This window comes from Chroicocephalus ridibundus, chromosome 8 (assembly GCF_963924245.1).
Source record: "Chroicocephalus ridibundus chromosome 8, bChrRid1.1, whole genome shotgun sequence".
NCBI lineage: Eukaryota > Metazoa > Chordata > Aves > Charadriiformes > Laridae > Chroicocephalus > Chroicocephalus ridibundus.
In genome coordinates, this window is record NC_086291.1 from 52,884,422 (window position 1) to 52,907,821 (window position 23,400).

Here is a 23,400-nt window from a genome sequence, read left to right on the forward strand (position 1 = left end):
ACATTGCACAAAACACATTAGTTTAACAAGGACGCCAGACTCCTTACAACAGCGGTGCTCGTTGTACACTCGGATACACGGAACTGAATGAATTTAAAGAAGTTGAATGAAGGTATGGAGAAGGTCCCAAAGCAGCCACGGAACCGAAACAGGAGCTGCCCTGCCTCGCACACCCTCCAAAGCGAAGTTTGCAACATTAAAGTCCTACCGACCGGAGCATGAAAATAACAATTAATCTAGTAATTGCAGAAAGGTCAGGGAGAACAGCTAGAAGACACCCAACATCCAAAAAGAGCAGCAGTAGGCAAAGAACAGGAACGGTGTTTGTCAAAGGACTGCATGATTGATATGGAGCATCATGACAAACCAGCCTTTAAAAGCTCGTTAAGTTGTAGACCCTTCAAGGTGTTTTTATATGGCAACTTGATGGCAAAGAAAAAAAGCCCTCATGCAAAATAAAATACTTCAAAAGGTGGCACAGAATAAAATATTCTCTTTGCCCTCCCCCAAAGCAGCCAAACTTAAAAGCTCAGTGAGATCTTGCGCGATCTGCACAGAAGCATAAGACTTACAGTGAGAATCCTGTGCAGATGGCATCTTTAAAGAACAAGAGGTACTCCCACTAAGCTGACAAAATAAAATTCACACCCGCAGCCGTCCTTTCCCCCCAATATCACACCATATGCTGCCTACAAGTTTTTACCCTCCCTCAAAACAGATTTCACAAATTAATAACTTAAGGAGCAGGCTAACCACCAGTGAAATTAAATGCATCCAAATATATTAATATGCACAAATTATTGTTGATGAATTGGCACAGAGCTATTCCAACCATCCACAACACACAAACCATGCCACATGCTGTTTATGCACATTCCTGGTTTCCGCATATACTGTATCTACCTCCTGTCCACACAAAGCCCAATTCTAGAAGCAGATATGAAAGAGCAGAATGGAAGGTCAGAGTAAATATAATCCAAACGCAATCCACAAAAGAACAAAACTGAGATGGAGATTACTGGCCTTGTTGAAAATGCCACGCTCTCTGTAATGACACAGAGTTAATCAGGTTAAAATACAGTGGTAAATCAACGTTTCTTTGCTTTGGGTTGTTTAATAGTAAGGAAAAGAACCTTCTCACGCTAAGGGCGCGTCTCTGCCCACGACAAGATGACAGACGCATGTTAAGACTGTAATCAGTGTAGCTACACGGGCTAATTCTGAACTTCCTTATCTGGCTCTTAATTTAGAGACTATGAAAGTATCTTTGCATTAACTGCACCACCGTACAGCAAAAATATACCCTCCGTGTCGGGAAAAGCTTTGGTTTTTAGAGGTTCACTGCATGGTATTGACAAAAACGGCAACAGTCTGTAGCTTTGTGTAATGTGGTCAAGAAAAAAGCAGACAAACCTGCTGACCTCAGGGTTCGCTGTCGAAGAAGGGGAAGGTCTGCTGCGTGTTCCGACAGACACAGAAAGCCAAGCACTTTTAGCACATCTGTTTTTCTGTAAGCATCCACTGGTTTTTTGGGTTTTCTTTAAAGCCAGTTTAACACTACTTTAAAGAAACACCCTGATAAATTTTCTTTAATTTTAAACAAACAAACAAAAAAAATACTTTCTCTAAATAAGAGTATCTTGCACTGAGGGCCAGAATCAAATTCTGGTTATATATTGCTGTTGGGTTTTTCTTCTTGATAAGAAACTTCCCATTCCCATAAAAACTTGTTCAAGCAGACGATGACAAGTGACTAACATTTACTGCATTTTTCATGCTAAAAGCCTAGTGTTTTGACTGCATATTGAAGTTATAATGACTTGGTGAAGAAAGCATAGCACAGGGAAGAAATTAACTGCCATTAGCAAGAGACAGGTAGGACAAATAACTGAGTCAGCAAATATTTTACACTTGAAAGCTGAATCAGCATCTGGGGGGGAGGGGGGGGAAAGGGGTGTTTGGTGCGGCTCCCTAGCTGGATCCAAATGATGAAGGTTCACCTGAAGAAGTGCAGAATGCAATTTTAGAAAAGTCAAACTGAAGCACTGTCTGTAAACTAAAAGTGATGTGCATGGATCAGTAACAACCACGGATCCACTTCAAAAAGTCCAGAGGAGGAAAAATCAGATTTGAGTTAAAAGTTTGGAACACGATCCAAGCCCTGGATTAAGAACCCTGTCTCCTAAGGAATTTCACACTGTGAACACACACAGGGTATCTCCCTTTGTCTCAAATCCCCGAGAGCCACCTAGAGTTACAAAAGTCAAGTCTTTTCTAAAGTAATACGAATGGCAATTTTCCAAGACAGGGTAACAGAAAAATTCAAGCCCGACTGCAATCTGCTTATTTCACGTACAAGTAGTTGTAACTTCCTACGGTCCGCAGGGGCTGTATTTGAGGTAAATGTCCCTGGAGATTAGAACCCCCGCTTTACAAACTTTGATGCTTATGTCAACATTTCTTCATCCGCAATATTTTATTTTATTGCAGCTACTCACATGCCTACACATTGGTGTCTATCTCTGCTCTTATTTCCCCACGAATAAAACACGCAAAACAAGCTTTACAGGGAAGGAAAAAAAGTCAAATCGTTCAAATTTTTTTATATGTATTTTTTTAAAGAATTCTAAAACCTGTATGAAAACCCACTATTCCTCAGAGGGCAAACATACCCAAAGCTTCTACTCAGCTTGCTATTCTGTTTTAAACTAAACTGCTCCCGCATATAGCCATGCAAATTAAAACCTTCAAGCAGACCCATGAACCAAAGAACCTCTTCCAGAACACATTTAGCACATCACTGCAAATGCCGTTTCCAACGCCAACCTACCACCAGCCTCAAGCTTCAAGGTAACTTCTCCTCAAAATTGTTTTCGACATTTTGTTAATTTTTACTGGAAATGAAGCAAAGGCATGGGATTTATTCTCTACACAGATATTGCAAAAAACAATCTTAAAGTATCATATTTCTAAGAGCTGCTAAGAATACTCCCAATCTACAAAAGTTAGGTCTGGTGGTTTCTTCAACAATCCATATACTACTGCAAGAAGATCAACTAAAAAATACTGGGAGTCTTAACAAGGGCCAAAACTAGACATGATTTCTATGGCTCTATGATCCCATGATTTCCTTGAGTATATAATTTCATATTCCAAGCTATCCCACTACTATTGCCTGATACTCCCTGGAGAAAAGATGTTAACTGGTTTATACTTCAACTTGTTACAGCATGGACTTGAAAGCAGGACTAAACCCTTGGGGAAAAAAAGTTCTTTGTAAAGGGAATCTGCATCCTTCTTTCATTAATCTTTACAAGCTGAAAAACATGCCCTGCAAGTTTCAACTATTCTTCAAATCATCAAGCGAAAGATACACAAACATTTTATATTAGTTACTTCCACAGAGCTTCCCCTCCCACTCCCCCCCCCCTTGGGGAGGGGGTCTGTGTATAAAGGCTGAAAAGGAAGAGCCATAAACTTTGAGGTCATCCATAAACACTACAGCAGGAACAGTAAATGGCATAAGCCAAAAAGTTCATTTAGATTTCAGCCTTACTACTGACTGATTTAAAAAAAAAAAAAGAAAAGTAGTAAATTGATAAATAGACAATAGCAGAATGATTTCAGAACCTTAAGACAAAAAAGGAATTCACGTAATTATGCAATATTTACTTAAAAAAAAAATTAAGCTAAATATGCAACAATGTAGGCCACATTATCACCAATGCCAACTTCTCAAAGAATTTGTCTTCTTCACATGGGATCCTAAAAAGCTTGCAAAGTTTGTTTTCTGTTTAATATTGATTTCCTGGCTTACTCTAATTTCAAGCCTTACTAAGGTGACAATCCAAGAGCAGTTAACCTTTGCTGCAGAGAAACGAAACACCAGCTCGGATGCAGTGCGGTTTGCTGTCCCCCTTACTCCCGGCCACGCGTCCCCATTCCTGGGCCGTCCCCTCCTGACACCAGCTTCGTGCCCATGTCAGAGCCTTTGCCAAGCTGTTGAGTGCTGTAACACAGGAGAATGTTGCTCTTGCAAAACCACCATCACCAAAAAGCACACTGCCTTCTGCCAGGTTAATGAACGGAACAGACTCTGCGACCAGCCTGACAGCACCAGAGTGAATGCCCAGGAGAAGGGAGGGGACACGTGGCTGGAATTAAGGAGAAGCCTACACAAGGGTGGAGAGGAAAAAAAAAAAAGAAAAAAAAAAAAAGGATTGTCCCGGATGGAAGAAAGCCATCTGCCTCAGTCATAGCATGTGTCTTCACCCTTAGCAGGTATTAGAGAGAAGTGCACTGCTAGTCCTTCTGCTTAAAGCATAACATCAAAACAGAGGGAGGAGAGAGGGAAAGATCATAAAAGACTTACTGCTTTCATCAGAAATGCTTTTTACGGTTTGGTTCTCTTAATGTTCATTAAAGAGTACGCCCCTGTAAAACCATGACATGAAATGAACACACAAACAGGACAACTCATACACTGAAAGTCATCTTATGTCCTTCACGACCTTTCTGAAAGAGGGCCTAAAATTCAATCAAATATTGAGACAGTAAGAGCAGAAAAACCCCCTCCCTTCCTGCGTGAAGCTAGCCTGGGACCACATAAGCATTCTGAAGACGTACTCTTAGTTCCTAAACTCTTCAAATGTGAAGGTAAGATGACTTACTTTTGAATTACAAAAGTTTCCATAACAAAAATTTGCTCTCTCCGAGCAGGTAAACACTGCAGGGACTTCAGTGATACTGTGGTCATCCCTAAGCTGACCCAGGAGTAATGAAATGGTAAATAACTCAACCAATGACTGCTGTGAAGATAAACCATACAAAGTGACATTACAGCAGTGACGCAAATTGCTTTCTGGCACCAGCTTTGGAAAATTAGGTGACACGCTCTCAGACAACAATCAATACACAAAAAGGCTACTGAAATATCAAATCTGGAATTTCTTTTCAAAACGTCTTTTGCAGAGGAAAGCTTTATATTTTATATTGCTAAAGAGATAAACTTAGGAAGTCTAGCAAGGCTTTCTAAAACCGAATCTCTGCAAACCTCAGCAAGTAAATCACAGCTTATGTTTTAAAATTCTTAAAAGATTCACACCCCTCTTATTTTCCCTAAAATTCTGTGGGAGCTTTGAGAGGAAAAGTTTTTTAAATTTATTTTTCCTATTAGGTTTATCAATTTTAGACCTAGGAAAAATATTACACAACCCAGTCCAATGGTCAGAGCTCATGACAAGGTAAAGCAGGAACAGAAGGATCTCCCTGACAGAAGGATAGCTTTTTTTTTTATTTTACTAATCCAGTCTTTTAGGAAACAGATTTCCGAACAGATAGCCATTCGAAAAAAATAGTCACAGAGGAAACATTCCTGAGTAGTCTTAAAGGTGGTTTTTCCTTTTCTTCATCACACAGCAGCCTAAAAACAAATTTAAGAATCAAGACGACTTCTAGTCAAGGTGCACTTTGTGTGGTCATGATTTGAAATATAAAAGTATTACTGCTTACAAATCAATAACTTTAAAATTTTAGTTACAGCTAAAAATTTGGTGCTGTACCAAACTAGATTTTTCATTCTACTTTTCCATTTGAGCCACCTTAAGTAGCATTCAACTAGAAAAAGTACACCGGAAAGCTGGTACATCCCTAAAAAACTCCCAAGTTCTATCGTGGTCTTCAACACCTTCAAGGTGCTGCTGCTTCTACAGCAGTGTTGGTGCTCCTGGTAACTCGTCTGGAGAACCAGAAATATTTCCAGGCCACTGTTCCTCTTCCCTTGCCACCTTTACAGAGGAGCTCTGCTGCAGTGTTTATTCCACTCGTGCTGCTCCCTCACATCCCGCTGCTCAGCCTCGCGCAGCTGCAAAACCCACCCGCGACTCCCATCTAGCTCCTGGTTTTGCACCTGCCCCATTCATCATCATTCTTTCCAAAAGGGATTTGCTCATTCTCCAATAAAGGCAACCCCCCTCTGCCTTTCTGCAACCCTGAAAACGGGAATCCCACGTGGCTCCCGCTAATTACTCACATGCCTTGGGACTCTAATTCTTCCCATTGTTAATATACCAATCTTCAGCCACAAAGTCACTTCACATGCTAATGGGAGACCAGCTGATCCCAAGCCAATACTTCATGTCCTCGGGAGAACTGATCTGCTGGGGGCATTAGTGATAGCAAAGCAAGATGAGCTTTAGAAAACAGTTCCTGAAAGATACTGTATCACTGTCACTTCTCGTCCAACTCTGTAATAAAAAAAATTGCTTGTGAACTTGGAGCTTGGTCACTACCCTCCCTTGCTGCAGGCAGCCTCTTCACAGACAAGAAGAGACTGAAAAAATTAGATTTATGTTTTACGCTGTTAGAATCTATTTTAATAATTGTTAAGTATCTAATTTTCCATATAAAAGCTTTAGTGTTTATAGGATGCTTGAAACACCAGCTTCAACCCAAAAATCAAGATGAGCATTTCTATGAATGGAAATATTCTATGAATTGAATAGCCGAGGCCACGATTCAGTGCTGCTGCTGAGAACAACGTAACAATAACTTAGGAAATATCTGCTTTCCGCTCACCCCCTGCATTCCCCGCAACATGCCACCCCTTCAGCCTGATCTAGTTCACCTGGAAACGACTGTACCAGCACAACAAAAGAGGCAGCATGCTGGGGCAGCTGGGGCACAACAACCTCTGAGGGTGTCTTGAGCCGATACTGCTACCAAAGGACATATTAATTTAATTACTCTGAGTACACAAAGTCACAGAATGGCCGGGGTTGGAAGGGACCTCTGGAGATCATCTAGTCCAACCTCCCTGCCAGAGCAGGGTCACCTGGAGCAGGCGGCACAGGAACGCATCCAGGTGGGGTTTGAATGTCTCCAGAGATGGAGACTCCACCACCTCTCTGGGCAGCCTGTGCCAGGGCTCTGCCACCCTCAAAGCAAAGAGGTTCCTCCTTATGTTTAGATGGAGCTTCCTATGCTCAAGTTTGTGCCCGTTACCTCTTGTCCTGTCACTGGGCACCACTGAGAAGAGCCTGGCCCCATCCTCCTGACACCCACCCTTGAAGTATTTATAAGCATCGATAACATTCCCCCCTCGGTCTTTTTTCCAGACCGAAAAGACCCAAATCCCTCAGCCTTTCTTCCTAAGACAGGTGTTCCAGTCCCCTCATCATCTTGGTAGCCCTTTGCTGTACCCTCTCCAGCAGTTCCCTGTCCTTCTTGAACTGGACTCTTCTTGAATGTCTTGAAATACAGAAACACCATCAACGTTTCAAGCCTGACAGGACATCGGAATATGAAGTGCCCTACATAAAACCCACACTACGCACGGATTTTTCATCATGGCATCTTGCATAGAGACAGCTCAATGTTTCCACTTGGTTCACAGTGTGTTCCACATCACTCGGAAGATGCTTATGCGCAACATGGGAACAGCCCTTCGTTTATACCCCAAAAGGCAGGCATCAGCACAGTTTCCATAGCCTGTAGCAGTGCCTGACGCAAGTTTTCATTTGAAGAGCGATTTGCTCAATGGCAAAATAGTGATTCAAGCAAAGTTACCTAATCTACCTTCTTACTATCTGGAAAAATATCTCCGAGATGGAAACATACACCGTTTTAAAAGAGAACCAAGCAAAACGTATGGGGTTTTGTTAAGTTGGGTTTTTGCTGAGGTTTTTGGGGGTTTGTTTTTGGTGGTGTTTTTTTCCTTTTTAAGGATGTGAACAAGTCGTTCCTTCTTCAGCGGGTTTAAAATTGTCGCATAAGTGAAAACATCATTTCATTCGCTAAATCAAAGCTAGTTTTGCACAGTATTTCTTCTAATGAACTACCAGTTCCGTCCTCCGTTAGAACATATTCATTTCACGACTGAGTATTCTTCAGGTTTAATTTATGGTGTCAATGAAAGACAAAGGATCCCGCAGCTGTATCAAAGTTCAAACAGCTCAAAAAGTAGCAGACACATCCAGCTGTTTGAGAAGCATCATGAGATTGCTACAAATCTGGAATAAATAAAAAAAAAAATTCCCTTTTTTGTACAAAGAAGGTTATGCCATAGAGTAAAACATTCATCTAAATGAGTGTCATGCAAATCATATAGATGTAACAGGAAACTACAACAAAACCTATTTTACCACTTACATGTGTTCTAGATGTGAATAACATCGAGTTTAGTGTATTTTATCATTAGTGCTCAATATCATATGCAAGCCCTTCACATACAAGTGAAGTGTATCCTTTCAAGGCCCTGCCTGTCCAGGTGTCAGAGTATTGTCCCACCTACTTTTGTTATAATACTAATACACTTGTCTTGCACGAACGCTGAAACAGGCACCGGCACAATAACTCTTTCAGAAGGTCACTGCAGAGCAGTTAAACACGCCGTCTCCCAGCTGACATCAGTGCATCTCTGGAGGTAAGACAGAAAGCAGCAAACACCCCTTGCCCTCCTCCTAAAACAGCTTTGCAGAGAGCTTTTTATACAGAAAAGGCAGCTGGTTATGCTTTAACAGACTCTTCTGTAAACAGAACTGATCAACAGATGTGCAATGCTTATTATAGATGGTTATCAACACCATCTTCGTTTTCAGAACCAATAAAACTGGACATTATGCCTCTTCTCTGAGCCATTTACCTACCTCAGAAGATAAACTGGATTCACTAGTATCTGCTATGGGACTGATAAAAACTTGATGTCAAAAGAATTGAGTATTAGAAAAAGGGAGAAATAGGAATGTCCAGATAATTGCAGCATTTCAGTCTGCATATAGGCTCTTCACTGATCTGAAACTGCAAACAGACAAGTCAACGTGAGGAAAGTGAAGGGAAAAGGCCTCTGAAGCAGACATATATTTAGCAGCAGGTTAGATGGAGAGAAAAGGCTCAAGGACAATGGCAGGTCTTTTCTTCCTTCAGCTAAACCCCCAATGTATTTTTGTGAAAGAAAGCTAGTCTTTTGCTTTTAACTGTAGCCCAAAACTGCATTATGTCTCCTGGGTGCTTTGATTTTTTTTTTTCCTCTTTCTAAATCTCAGCACACAGACAGCTCCAGGGCTCAGTAGGAGAAATTATTAAAAGCACGCCTGCAGAAGTAAAGAGATCAGTCATTTCCCTCATCCCCTGTGTTTCCTGAGCGCTCCCCAGCCCATGCAGCGTTGTATGAGATTTCATGCAACCAGACATGTCTTTTTTAAACAGACTGAAAAATTTAAAATCCTTTAAGAGCAGGCATAGCATTCCTGCAAATTGGAAAGAGAAACACAGAAATGCGCTTCCATTCTTCAGAAAGGTCACATTCATCTTTAAAATTCCACCAAACTTTTTTTTTTTGCCCTGCAAGTTCTATTAAGTAATTTGTAACAGTCTTTACAAAACATACTGGAGTTTCATAAGACACAAGATCCCAGTGTGAACATGATGCAAGCAATCTTTGCCTAGTTATTTTTTCCTAGGCTGCTTGAAGATTCCAAAGTCCAGATGTTTTTCCAACTCTTTCCTGTTCCACTATTGCAAATGCATAGGTCCCTTCTTTAGAATTACCATTCTATAGGCATTTTCAACTTACTACAATTTACTCTGTGCTTCTCAGTCCCATTTTTCCAAATATACACGTACTTTGGATTAAATGCGATTTACTGTATTAGAAACGTGACATTAGAAAGTTATGTTCAGTGTATTCTGACAAAAGCAAGTATGTGCTAAAAAGCGTGACACACTCTCAATAAAACAGTAAGTAGCTTTAAAATCAGGAAAAAACTTTTCAGTTTCCTACTTCCCGTGTCTATAGCTATATCTCCAATATTGTACCTTCACCACTAAAATATTACTGTGCATTTAAAAGTATATGAAAATGCCCAATAATCTTCATTAGAACTTGTCAGGAAGCTAGTTTTTAACCCCCTACTCTCCCAACCTAAAGACGGCACACAAAAAAAATAGGAAAACGTTGTTCATTTCCATCACCCTTACCCAAATACTCTCCAGCTCTAAGTAGATACGCTCACATTTCAGAGACTTCTTTGCTCCAGACTACTGAATCTAAACATTAAACATTTGATATGCATTTCAAAACTGCTATTTGACACACACTGGAGAACAAATTACATCTTTTCAGAGTCAATATGAAATTGGAGAGACCCTATTTAGAGTTCAGAACATGAAAGAGAGACATCACTGTGCTTATGCTGTGTGCTAAAAACAGATTTACCAATAGAGTGCCATAGTTAAGGATGCATCTGAACTACAGGATTTCCCTTCAAACACCTGCACGGGATCTCTGATGAAGACCGAGTTGAGATAACATCACTGATTTCTGCTAAAGTCTTTAAATGCATATTGTGGAAAAACGTTCTGTTTTCTGTATCATCATCAGTACCTGAAGTGACAGAGCAGATATCATTCTACAGTGAGAAAAAGGTAACGTAAAATAAATTTATTTTGTTATCCTAATGGTTAAGGAAATCGACTACAATTACCTCAGGGTAAGAATATTTATGGAAAACCACCGCAGAATTTTCAACATACAAGTGGCTGAGAATCAGCTTCAGAAAGGATTTCTAGAACTCACCTATGGTGCAGTTTGTGGTTATTTTTCTCCGCTTGGGGTTGTGTCGTAGCAATTCTAACTCTCGTTTGGTTGGCTCCCATGTTGAATACTTCTCTCCAATGCCTAAGCAGACGAAAAGAAAGTTTCAGGAAGTTGTTTAGTAAAAGGATTAAAAACTCTGTTCCAGTAAAAACTTTCAACATGCTGTCCATTAAGTTGGATTCCTTCAATCTACGTACAACTACAAGAGACTGATTTCTTTTTACCCCTCCTCCCCAAAAATATCATTCAGAAAGATATTAACCAATCTTCTAACAAATAAGAACTAAAAGAAGAAAAGCCCTTCTTTATATATAAAGAATATCTATCCAATTAAATTTGCCATTATTGGATTATAATCCTCCTTTCAGTTAGAAAGAAACTGCAGCACAAGAATAAATCCACTATTACCCCAAAACTGCATTTCTTTGTGCTCAGAGGAGGTCAAATGACAGACCCGCTATATGATTTTAGGAGAAGATACAGGATAACCAAGAAATCTCATCACCTATTGTCACCCATTGACAAGTTATTAAATAAATCAAAGCTGATCCAACTTAAGGGACAGATACAGGCTTAATCTTTACAGATGAACAGAATTTAGTAATTCAATATACTAAACAGTTACTGTGTGTCTTAGGATACGCCATTACAGAGCATGACCTCTCCTTATAACCATTCACGTAGGACTGGATATTAGCAAGTTCTAAACATTCACTTTACTGATGTATCTAATATTACCTAAAAATGCAATTAGTAGTAGGTTTAAACATAACCCTCCCCCCGCCAACCAACCAAAACTGTCCAAATACTTTACTACCCTTTCTCGTGAGCTGCAGCTAAAATCTGTCATTATTCTCTTTGAACATCAACACTGTATTTCCAAGACATTTCTTTTGTTCAAAGGAAAAAAGCAGTAGAAAAGAGGTAAGTAGTACAGAGAACAGATCTGAAGTAAGCAGAGAGTTGTGTTCAGTGTAAATCCAATACACGAAAAACACAACAGCGAAGACTCCTGTGCTGACCAGCCAAGTACTGCTGCAGCATTCTACGTTGCACAGAGAAATTACTATGCAAGGTCAATTATAGCAAGTCACAAAAGCATCTTGGCATTGAAAAAAATAAAGAATAAGAAGATGACAAGCAATCTATTCTAAAACTGAGGATTAAAGTCAATTAAGAGTTATTTTTCAGAATGCATGGAGCAGAAACAGTGCTGCGCTACAGAAAATAAATTATAAATCATACATACGAAAAGAAGGAGAGTAGAAAATACAGCTAGAGGCTTACACATTCTGCATAATATACATTAAATTTTAATAGCTCTTTGATCTCCATTTTCAGAAATAGCTATGCTTGTCAGAAGCTACCCACCCAAAAACGTTCAATTCATAGTTACTACTGACCCTCAGGTTCTAGTAATAAAAGGTCTCATTTTCAGATTCTTGAGGACTAGAAAATTCTTATTTACATGGATGCACCCATCACACACTTTATTTGATTCAGCAACAGATTATATGCAAGAAGCATAAGAAAGAATACCAGAATCATACAGTCCCTTTCCTTTATCCAAGGTTCAGCATCAAGCTACACACCCAGGAAAACAGAAAAGGAAACTAATTACTGGGTAACAGATTGATGAGATAAAACAGCTGCAATGCTTTGAATACACTATACCGCACGCATAGGCAAATGAATGAAGCAACTTCAGAGACGCACATATGGACAGTTCACATATGACAGAACATTGGCTTGCAACAAGTTTTATATTAGATGTCTTCAGCAACCCTTTTCATATTTGTAATACTCCCTTCGGAATTTATATAAATTGGTTTGTAAAAAAAGCTCAAAGTAATTTTCAACACCGTGTTCGTAGCAGGTATTGCACTGGCCAGCTGTAAACTTGAACTCTTGCATTTGGGTTCACCATAGTTTAAACATGGCCAAACACAGCCCATATAATCTGACAACGGGATGAAATCTCATAATAAAATTTAAAAAACCAACCTTGGATACGTTTAAATCCTGGTTTAAATCAAATATAACAAAATTCACACCTGGAAACACATGTGCGCTCAGCTTTAGGCATGCAATAGTTCCACACACATCAGTGGGACTATTAATATATATTTATATATTTATATATATAATTATATAGCTTAAATGCTCATAGAGGATGCGAACCAAAGCATTTCACAAGAGCAACTCTTCAAGTAAAGTTAAACATGACAGACTGGATTACTCCGCAGAATTCTGGGTGAATCAAATATTGTTCAATCAAAAAGAAATGAAACCAAACAGAAAACCACGTACAGTTGCTGCCACAACAAACACAGAGCAAAACAGACAGAAAACTTTTACAGAAGCCTTTCATTAGAAAGAGCACAAGTCAAGTCAGAGACAGAAATTAAAAGTGTTCTGTTCCAGCTACAGAATTTAACAAGAACATTGAGGTTTTATTACTCTGGAAAATTTGGAAAAAAGACAGAACCATTTATTAAGAACGGTTCAGTGTTTAAAATTTAAAACACAAAACCAAACAACAACAAAAAAACAAAAACCCACAAAAGCAAAAACAACAAAAAGACGACAACAACAACAAAAAAACCCCCAAAGAACGAACACTGTTTAATAAAAGGTTTAGTAACACCCACAAACATGCCAAAAACGCCAATATAAACTACCTTAAACAGAGACTTGCAAACCATGCACAGGTTACCATTTACAATTAAAGGAAAGTAGCTTTATAGGAGTGGAAATTCATCATTTTAAAAATGATGCTATAAAATAGCCAGAGATTCGAGTCAGCACGTGAAATCTCCATCCAAGAATTAATTTTATTATGTAAAATAAACAAATTGTCATTTTTCAGAGACTTTATCAGGGACACATGGATGAGTGAAGGAAAAGGTGATGAAGGCTCTAGTTTATAAAAGTCACAATTTTGCAAGTAATCATTAATATAGATGGTTTACTTTGCTACACTTCAGCAAATCTCCCTTTTTCCCCTCCCAAAGATCCAAACATTAATTAGAATGAAGGGCTCCATGTATTCTCGCCTCCTTCGTTATTAAAGGATATTCAATAGCAGAGGAAAAAAATGGTAGTGGTGCAACTTGTTCAGAGTTATATCGTATAACCCTGAACTACAGCTGGACATGGGAACTCAGCACACTAAGAGTTAACATTACAAGAGTATGAAATGAATCTCATTGTATTTGGGGTTTTTCTTAAAGTTTTTTCTCCAGGCATCATGTTATCATGTGAGCATCTATTAAAGTATATACTAATACCCTTCAAGGACTGTGGATAGAAGTTTGAAAATACACAACTTTGACAAGTCAATTTTTAAGCCAATCTCAGTTTTTGCAGACTGGATTCACTTCTCAAATTCTTTAAGTTGGCGGCACTGTCTGAGGTAAACTAACTCTGTGGTAGAAATGTAAAACCAAGACACCGAGTCTGAGGTTTGTACTAATCTTGACGTTCAGTTTAGAGGAAGAAGGGTTTCCTCCCCCTTTATCATCTTTCAGATAACGTGAGTCACTATGAGAAGGAGGGGATGGATTGGAGCAATGGAGGAAAAAGAGGACATCATTCTCCATTATTTCTCCCATGTATCTCCCTATCTCACTCCTTACATAAATTTGCAAGGAAACATACATGGCTTCACAATGAAAAGCCATAAAACAAAAGAACCTATGTTACGACTTTAAAGTGTCTATACCGTATACTCCAGTAATTTAAAGGGTATTGTTGTCTATTTCTTCATTTTATATCTTCCTTGGTTAGTACAGATTTGTTCTCCAGGGACAGAAGATGCAGTGTACATATTCACATAAACATGCATTCACATATGTATTTATTTCTTTATTTTTAATATGCCTTTCATTAGTCAGTTAACCAGTACATGGAAGGTTTTCTGCCTGGCAGTTACTCTCAGTGATTCTTCCCTTCACCGCACAACTCCGTAGTCCAAGATGACAAGATGAACAACCTTGTAGCTGTAATTAGCCTAGAATATAAGCTATAGCAGCCTGATGTCCACTGGACAAACCGGCTGCATCCCAGTCCAGAAGGCACAGATACATAATTTGCTACGGGCAACATAATTAAGAAATTGCTCTTGGAATTTACATATTCAGAGATAAGGAACTGCGGGGGGCTTCCTCCTCTGTAGCATCACGAAGGAGTGTTCTGTTGTTGTAGTTGATTAATTTCGTGCCCAAAACAACAAAATTTAGAAGGGTTTGAAGGAGTTTTCAGAAGAGGTGCACAGGCTAAATGAATGGTTTAAAAACATGTTTCCATTTCGCCTTGCTTTGAAAACTGGTGCTTTGTGCAAAAGCATTTTAAGCTGTATTTGCCTGTTCTAGGACTCGCTGGCAATCTCACTGTCCTTTCCTCTGACTCAACTCCCTCAAAATAGGGAAGAAGCAGAAAGCAGAATGGGATCTGTAGCAGGAACTAAGTAAAAGCAGCTACACTTTTGAAACACCATCAGAAAAGCTCTAGTTAATGCGATGTTTGCTGCTATTTTTAAAATTGGAAATGAGGTTAAGAATGGTTTGAAGTCATATCGGCCCTGACTAAGGCTGTCACATTGAAACAGGATGCCATGGATTCAGTAAGAGACATTACTAGACAGAAGTCATCTGTCTTCAAATACAGACTTTCCCACTTTAAGAAAACATACCCCCTAGAGGCCACTGGAAATGGAAGATGACAAGCTTTTATAACTGATGCTTAAAAACTACTCAGTTAAAGGTAAATGCTACTTCCTTTCCTTTCCAAAAAAAAAAAAAAAAAAAAGGAGAAAAGGTTTGTTTTGGAGTAGTTCTATCAAGGAAAGGGCAGATGAAATCAAGTCTGCTGTAATTATTCAATCATTGGAACATATCCAAGCAAGAGGAAAACAATTTGCACGATAAAACTGGCATTCTTAACTGTGATTCATGTCTAAAATGGCAGGATAATCAGCAAAGGGACGCTTGTTAGTGAAGTGCGTCGCCAGCCCACGCCTCTTACCTGTCATTGTACACTGGTAGTGAGAAACCACTGTTGGGGTGAAGGCTAAAAAAGAAAAAATTAGGGAAAGCAAACTGAATAAAACAAATGTGTGTACATATATTTGTGTGTAAATATTTCTACATAGATACTGTGCGTGTACCATGAAAGCACAGGTGTGTAAGTAAGCTGGCACGTTCTATTAAAAAAAATATTTAAAAAAAAAATCACACACAAGGGTGGCATTTCATGTGAGGGGAACAGATTTATCACCTATATTGCCTAAATTAGCCTAAAGGAGCAGACTGTTACATTTTCTACCTAATACAGATCTGACACTGATATTATGCAAGTCTTTCAGGATTAATGTTAGATATTTCTCTGGTTTTTGCAATTAGAAATAAAATATTTCTGCTACAATTAGGTGTGGCGCACACGTTAAACTAACAGTCTAACTTCTGGACTGTTAATAGCTAGACATCTCTCTCTCCCAAAGCCTGCACTACTACGTCTAGAGAGCTCTTTCTTCCCCTTACTGATTTTTGCCATTGACAAATGGGAGGGACAGGTATGATTAAAAACAGAAACAAGAAATTCAGGCAGGAAAACCAAACCTTGTAATTTCCAAGCTTTTCGTTGTTCTTCTTTGGCAATTTGTTCCATGTCTTTGTCGTATATGTAATCTTGACACATAAAGCAGTATATACCCCCATACAAAAGGTCTATGGCTGCAAAACAGAAGGGAATTTGGGGAGGAGGGAAAAAAAAAAGACATGAGTTCATAAACTAGAAGACATTTTAAAGCAGGCTTCCAAGTCAGGCACTCGTTCTTCTCAGCTGTCCACAAAAAGTAAAATCTGTACCTTAGAATCTGGAGGATAAAAAAAGAGAAAGAAACAGGGAAATTTTTCCAGTGACAATATGAGTTATTCAATTGCTTCTGACACAGCAAGAAAACTGTGCAAGACAACAAAGCATTAGCTGCTTTGACTTGTTTGTAACTCACAATATACCTTCCAAAGACATAAGTAACCAACAGGCGTGATTACAGTGACTGACTAAAATACATGCAGAACTAGTACTGTAAGATTTGATATGTTAAGTTTGAACTGTCTTTTTCCTAAGACTTCAGTGATTTCTATTCAAAGCCATTAAAATAATTAGAAATCACCCATCCAAATGAAGGCTCCAACAGACGACAGCACTGAAAGCTCAGAGGTACTTGTGCAGGGGAATGGTTTTCTGCAGTGGTTTATTCCACAGGTTACACGTCTCAATTTCTTTTTTTCACATGCCCTTTTTAAGGTTGGTCAGCGTTCATATGCCCGTTCTAAAAATATTTACACAACCCTAAACAAAAGAAAGCCAAGAAATTAAATAAATCAGCTCACTGGGAAATTACATTTTGCTTCAACTTATACCGAGGAAGAAGTAAGTGCAAACTAATCATAGCAAATTGCTGGCGTTTAGTACATAGATATGGAAAAAAGCCATGAAGTTAATAAAATAGAATAAATAAATAATAAAAAGAAAAAAAAAATCAGTGGGCACTAACAAATTCTTAAGCCAGCTAGTAAACTACAATCTGCATCTAGCAGACATCTCAGAAATACATCACCATTCTCCCTCAAAAGCGTACCCACTATTTACTTTATTTTGAAATTCCTTTTCTTTCCAGATAAACAGCATTATTTTAAAAGTCTCAGTATGGTGGAAACTTGTTTTAAACAAAGGAAATCATTACCACATTAGGTGGCCTGCAAGAAACGGCACTAATACTCTGAAGTCACAAATAAGCCAAGCCGCACGCCACGCCGCAGAAATTCTGCTGTCGGACTCATCAGGCTAACGAAGGTGAAGCCATTTGCTCTCCCCCGTTAGTGGGCCAGTGGCCTTGGTGAGGCTGGGGAACTTGGTAAGGTTTCTTCCTAACCACGTCTCATCCATCCTTCACAACCTTAGTCCTCTATGCCCTTTTTTTTTTCCCCTCCTCCTTCTCTTCCATAATCACTTTTTCCAATGATTACGTCTAATTGTTCATTACTTATCCTATTACGTAACAAAGAACAATTACTTTAAATAACTTTGCATGATGTCTATTGGCTGTCATCTTGCTTATGTGCTTCATTATTTTATTTGTTTTGTCTATCTGGCCCACAATCACTTTGTGGAGGAGGCTAAGTGCTGCTTGCATTACCTTCTGTAATGTCCAAACACCACAATTTTCACCCTGGTGCCCCGAGGACTCAATAAACTGCTTCAGTAAGAGATCACAAAAGGGGTTAAGAATTTTAGCTGTGGTGGAGATCAGTAACAAAACATTATGCCATGGGCAGTGGGGAAGGGGAAAAATAAAAAAAAAAAAAGTCACAATTAAGCTACAGAGTATTAAATAGAGTTGTATAATATTTACTCCTTTATCTATTGCACTAGCAGTTATGCAGAGTTTTCAACAAGAACGGCTGAAAATCCAAAGTATTGGTCTCAAAACACAAAATCAAATCTTATTCTCCATAGATTTTTTTAAAAGATCCCACAACCCTCCTCACCCCCAAACAACAGCACAGGGCTGGCAGAATATTAAATAAATAGGACGCTCTGTGAGCACTAATACTTTTCAATCTACCATCAGAATGTTGTGCTCAGAGCATTCCTTACTGTTCTCAGTTTTCTGGATTTACGTGCCTGGATGATGAAGTGTAGATGTCAAGATCAAAACCAACAAGAGATCACCTTACACAAACCACTTGTTCAGAGCAGAAAGAATTTCTGGTGTAAAGAATCAGAGAGTTAAACAGAAACACTGGCAGAGTAAAAGCCGTAACTGTCCCGTGCCTGATTAAGGACTCTTGAGAAAATGTCCTCTCTCCAGCATACTTATGTGAACAATACGGTTGTATATATGCCAACGCTTTTAATGTCATTAAAAAGACTGCAATAGGTTTTGGACAAATTACCTCAAGCACCAGTGACAAGGCGGCCACACAGGCCTGACTACAACACAAAGGGCGGGCAGGAGTTTCCCATGAAAGCCAAAACGCGGCTGGCTGCTCAGTTTCAGGATCCTAGGAAAAGGGTCCCCTAGTAAAGTTCGTAACTTAGTTGTTTCAAATTAGTATAATTTAAATTTTTCCCTTGAAATGTACTTTAACCTTCTTATTCTGCTCTTCTTGAGGTGAAAAAGAATGTTTTCCTTCTGGCAAATTACAAAATATCCACTATTGAGTTGCTTTGGTGAGCCACCGCGCTGGCAGAGCCGACTGCTGAGCTGGGCAGGGGTTGGGATGGGGGTCCCCAAGGGAGGAACCCCCAAAGGGACTGTTTTACAGAAATTCCTCCAAAGCAAGCAGTGCATTAGCACTACCTGAAGTTACACCACACCAAAAGGAGAAAGTCCATATAAAACTTTCTCCCCCTCAAAGGATTTGGGGGGGCAACACAAATTTTACCTCATTGTTAGCAACAGGCTACAATGTTTGTTTTGTTTTTTTCTTTTTAACTAAATTGCTGTGAAGCTTTATCCCAAACTGAGCCACTTGACCAGCAAACTCAATAAAAAAGAAAATCTCTACAAGAGTAAAGCATACAAATGCACGTGTAACAAATTTCATCATTTGCATTAGCATTTGGGGTCACAAAACTAACAGAAACGGGCCTCAAATTCATAAATAGTTTGGGAACTACTAACCTAGAACCGATAACTAGATGTTTCAGATTAACGCTCTGCCAACTCTGCCGTGATGCTCTACATTCCTCACGATGAACATCTCTTTTAGGAGGCTCCTCTGAATGGCTGCTACTTCTACCTTCCAGTATCTGGTTTTAACACTCACCTCGGGAGGTGGTGGGGCTGAAATCAGTGTATTTTAATTCCGTTTTATCTGAATAAACAAGCAGAATTGATTGAACTGGAAAAATGAAATATACACTCAGTAGAATTATACTTTTTTCTTTCATAGGGAAGAATCAGAACAAATTTACAACAATCGTAGTGTCAAAATTTGATCAATCTAGTTTCCCCATTTCAGAAACTCCAAATAACTACTAGTGGATCACAGGTAAAGTAATTTAAGAATGAAGAATCCTCTTGGAATGTAACATTTTTCTTTGCTTTTATACCTTCTATGCTGACAACAGGCTACCATTATTTTAAAGTCAGAGCTCCTCGTACCCCTTCATATACAAAATTCTGAACAGTTGCAACACAAGAGAGAGAAAGTCAAACGATATCTCATTTTTCATTTAAAAATAAAGCTATCAGCTGGAGAAACAATGAGGCATCACAGAAGATCACACAGGACCGAGAACAATTTTATCTACTGCTACAAGTGGCAGTAAGTTTCGAAAGACAACAGCTCAGGGGTGAAAATTTAAATTTAGGCAGCAAGAGGTCTTCAAACTCTCCATCTGGGAGCCAAGTAAAGTGTTTTGTTTAAGCCCGAGTGCTTTACTTTGCCAAATATATCCACTGACGTCCTCATGAAAATGTGAAGGGACCAAGGATGCTGGGAACGTAACAACAATATGTAAAAAAGCGGGGAAGTGCGCCACATCTAGAAACTTTTCTGTTCAGTTTTCGAAAGACCCAGGTGAGCAGAACTAACGTTGCTCAGCTGAAAAAAGGAATACTTCACCATATCATACGCCAGCCTTCCATCAGATATGACGTATTTGTGAGTCATGTTTTTGGTATCGCCTTCCTTGGAACGGTGTCTGCGTTCAACAAAACGTACTGCAACACAGAATTCAGGTCAATTTTTTACCTGTATTGAAATTTAACTCCTCTGAATTTCTGTGACTCAATCTTGGCTTGTTATCAACCCAAAAATCAACATGCACTCGTATTCTATGCAAGTCACCTACATTTTGTCTACCTTCTGTAACAAAGGAGACTAAATTGGTCATTCTTTTAGACGGTATTCTAAGTCAACATCCTAAGCTAATTCATACTCCCTAATTTCTCACCTCAAGTGTTAATCATTAAACCAGTTCCAGATAATAGTCTCAAGTTCACAAGAAGAGGTTTTCTAGACTTCAAGCCACCTCTCCACTTGTTCTTCTATCTGATATATTAGCACAAAACAACTTCTGATTACATTCTTCCTGTTTTCCCGGCACCTGGAAACTGCATCACAAATCAGAACTTCTGAACTGATAAGATATTAAAGTTTACTGATATGAGTAAGAAAAATCTTACTAATCTCAATAAGGAAACAAAAAATAAATTAAAAAAAATGCCAAAACACACGACCAGACTCATCTGAGGCATCGATCGACTTACAGATTTGAGTTTTTGCCAGAAACTAGCGAGCAGACATTAAAAGCTATTCACGCTTTTCCCTTATCCTTTCAGTCTCAAAACAAGTCTACTTAGTTTTTATTTATTTATCTATATAAATAAAAATAAAAGGCTAGTTAAATGGTGATCCAAGCCAGCTTTCACTGAAATCACTGAGAATCGCAGGTGCTTACTTGCAGGGTAGCAGGGAGGGAGTGGAACCCCAAACTTCTTTTTGTTGCCAAAAATGCAGGGTCAGATACCCAATCTTTTAATACAAATTTAAAACTATTAAAAACAGTTAAGCATTATGCCTCCCTCCCACATTCAGTATTTAAGATAAATGGTATTTTCTTCTCCTACTACTTGAGATTCTATTCTTTAAGTACTTCTTTTTCTTTTAAACCAGCAGCCAACTGGTAAGTGTTTCTGTGGGCAGTGCTCTCAAGTCTCCAAGAAGCCTGTTGGCCCCATGGAGATCTCGTATTTTAATGTTTAAAGGGACTGATTTGCCTGCAATCCCAACATGGCAAGTACACAATACCGTGCTGCAAACCATTCAGAACTAGGAGCCAAATACGTCCCACCTCGATGCTGTACGCTCGCCTCTGTGGTAGAGTATCATCCTACCTCAGCAGGTGAATTCAAGCCAGGAAAGATGAGATGTTCACATGAAGGAAAAAACGTCCTAGCATCCCTGCGGAATCTAGATACCAAAAATGGTTTTAGTCGCTAATTTAGAGGAACCAATCTCCCAAAACATTTGATCTTCATTTATTATGAGCAGCTTCTTGATCTCATTCCGAAATACACGTATCATACACACACTAGTTACACGTGTGCATGCACCCAGTATACTACAGAGGGGTATGTAGCATGCCTATAACTTAAGTTTCCATGAGCTTCCTATTATAAAAGATGTTTTGCCTTTTGTCTTCTCCCTGTCCTTCTGACTCTACAAATTTTAACAGTTCCTGTGTTTGAAGCAAACCTTTGAAAAGTGAAATGGATTAAATCTCCTGGCTAAAGCACCTTTTTTCGATCCGACAAAACATTATTAAGGTTTAAAGGAGAGAAGCTGTTAAATACTCCCTACTTAATCTTGCTGTTTTCTTCAGAAATTGGGGGGCAGAATCCCAAAGTCACAGCCACCAAATTTTGTGTTGTTCCATACAACATCATGCAAACTGCTTATGCTCATCTGCATATCCTCATTTGATCGACAGTGGAAAGTCACCTCAAAGCACTATTTTCAATGAAAGCAGTAGGATGCAGAACCGCACAGCGGTTAGTAGCTGGGTCTGAGGGAAGCAGATGCATGCAGAGAGCTGGCAATATGCAGGTCAATATTCAACAGGCTGTTTTTTTCTGAGGGCTAAGAATATTCCAGGTGTACAGAGAACTCTTCAGGAGTCATTTCTGACACTAAGAGGAACTTTTGAGAGATGGTTTGCAAGAACTCATAACTACCTGCACTTACCAGAGCAGCTCCTGGCAGAGGACAAGGGCAATGAACAAATGCCTGCTGCCTTCTTACAAGGTCAGTCTGGCTCAAAGTTTGAGCCAAGCTATAGGAATGCCATGCTGGAATACGCATCACATAAGCAAATGAGATTTTACCTGCAATACTTTGCACAAAACATCCTGTAACAGCAGATACTTTTAATGGCTATGAGGAATATTGGAGCTTCAAAGCCATACCCTATGGCTGACCTATATATCCAAAATGCCTTCCTCCTCTTCTTCCTCTTCCTATCAATGCTCCTCTGGTTGACATCACAAGAATGTTATGTTGAAGTACAAAGAGTTTGTACTTTCTACTATCAAATTTTACCTCACTTTTATTACTGTAGTCAATGAAGCTATTTAATTGTTATCACAGGCCTACCTAGCTCTCCCCAGTATAAGCAATCCCTCCAAAGCCTGTGACCGTCGTAAATTCCATACACAGATATAATTCATTCTCTTCAATTACTAGAAAACAGCAGTAAACCAGGACTAGTTCTGCTAGTAAAGTCCACGCATCCTACACACTCTGCTTTCAGTTTATTCATCATCAGTCTCCCTTTATCCTGCCTCATATACAGCACAATTCTTACATTAATCCCTGTCACTTCTACCTCAAGTAATAATTTCCAAGGGGGCAAAACGTCAAATTCTTCACTTGGTCTAGACAAATTAGGTCCAGTGTATTTCCCTTTTCTAAGAAAATCAGTTATATTATAAAAAAAGACATATTAGTCTGATACAATCCATCTCTGACAGAACTATAACACACTGTATCCTGTTTTCCATTTGCCTTCATCTCCTTAACAGACTTTTTCAACACCCACACCAAGCAAAACATTAGAACAGAACTCAAATTAATAAGCTGCTAAAATGCCCAGATGACCTTTTCTACCCCTTTCTGAGCCTAAATGCAAAAAGGAAAAAACAAACTGCTACTCTAGCACTGCAGTACACTCTGCCGGGAACTGCTTTTATTGCCCCTTCCACGTAGGGTATAATGAAAGTCTTTGCCGTT

The 23,400-nt window shown here is 39.1% G+C and overlaps 1 protein-coding gene across 2 annotated transcripts in view; it reads right to left on the minus strand.

The window, feature by feature from the left end:
• The window catches only part of USP22 (ubiquitin specific peptidase 22), a 113,302-nt gene that overhangs the window by 41,919 nt on the left and 47,983 nt on the right, over window positions 1-23,400 (minus strand). The window contains exons 3-5 of one of the 2 annotated variants that reach the window (XM_063342933.1): window positions 16,213-16,326; window positions 15,620-15,664; window positions 10,574-10,675 (exon numbers count right to left, since the gene is read on the minus strand). In XM_063342933.1, the coding sequence (XP_063199003.1) occupies window positions 10,574-10,675; window positions 15,620-15,664; window positions 16,213-16,326 (261 nt within the window). The remainder of the gene's footprint in view (window positions 1-10,573; window positions 10,676-15,619; window positions 15,665-16,212; window positions 16,327-23,400) is intronic. The other variant, XM_063342935.1, reaches the window with a different exon arrangement.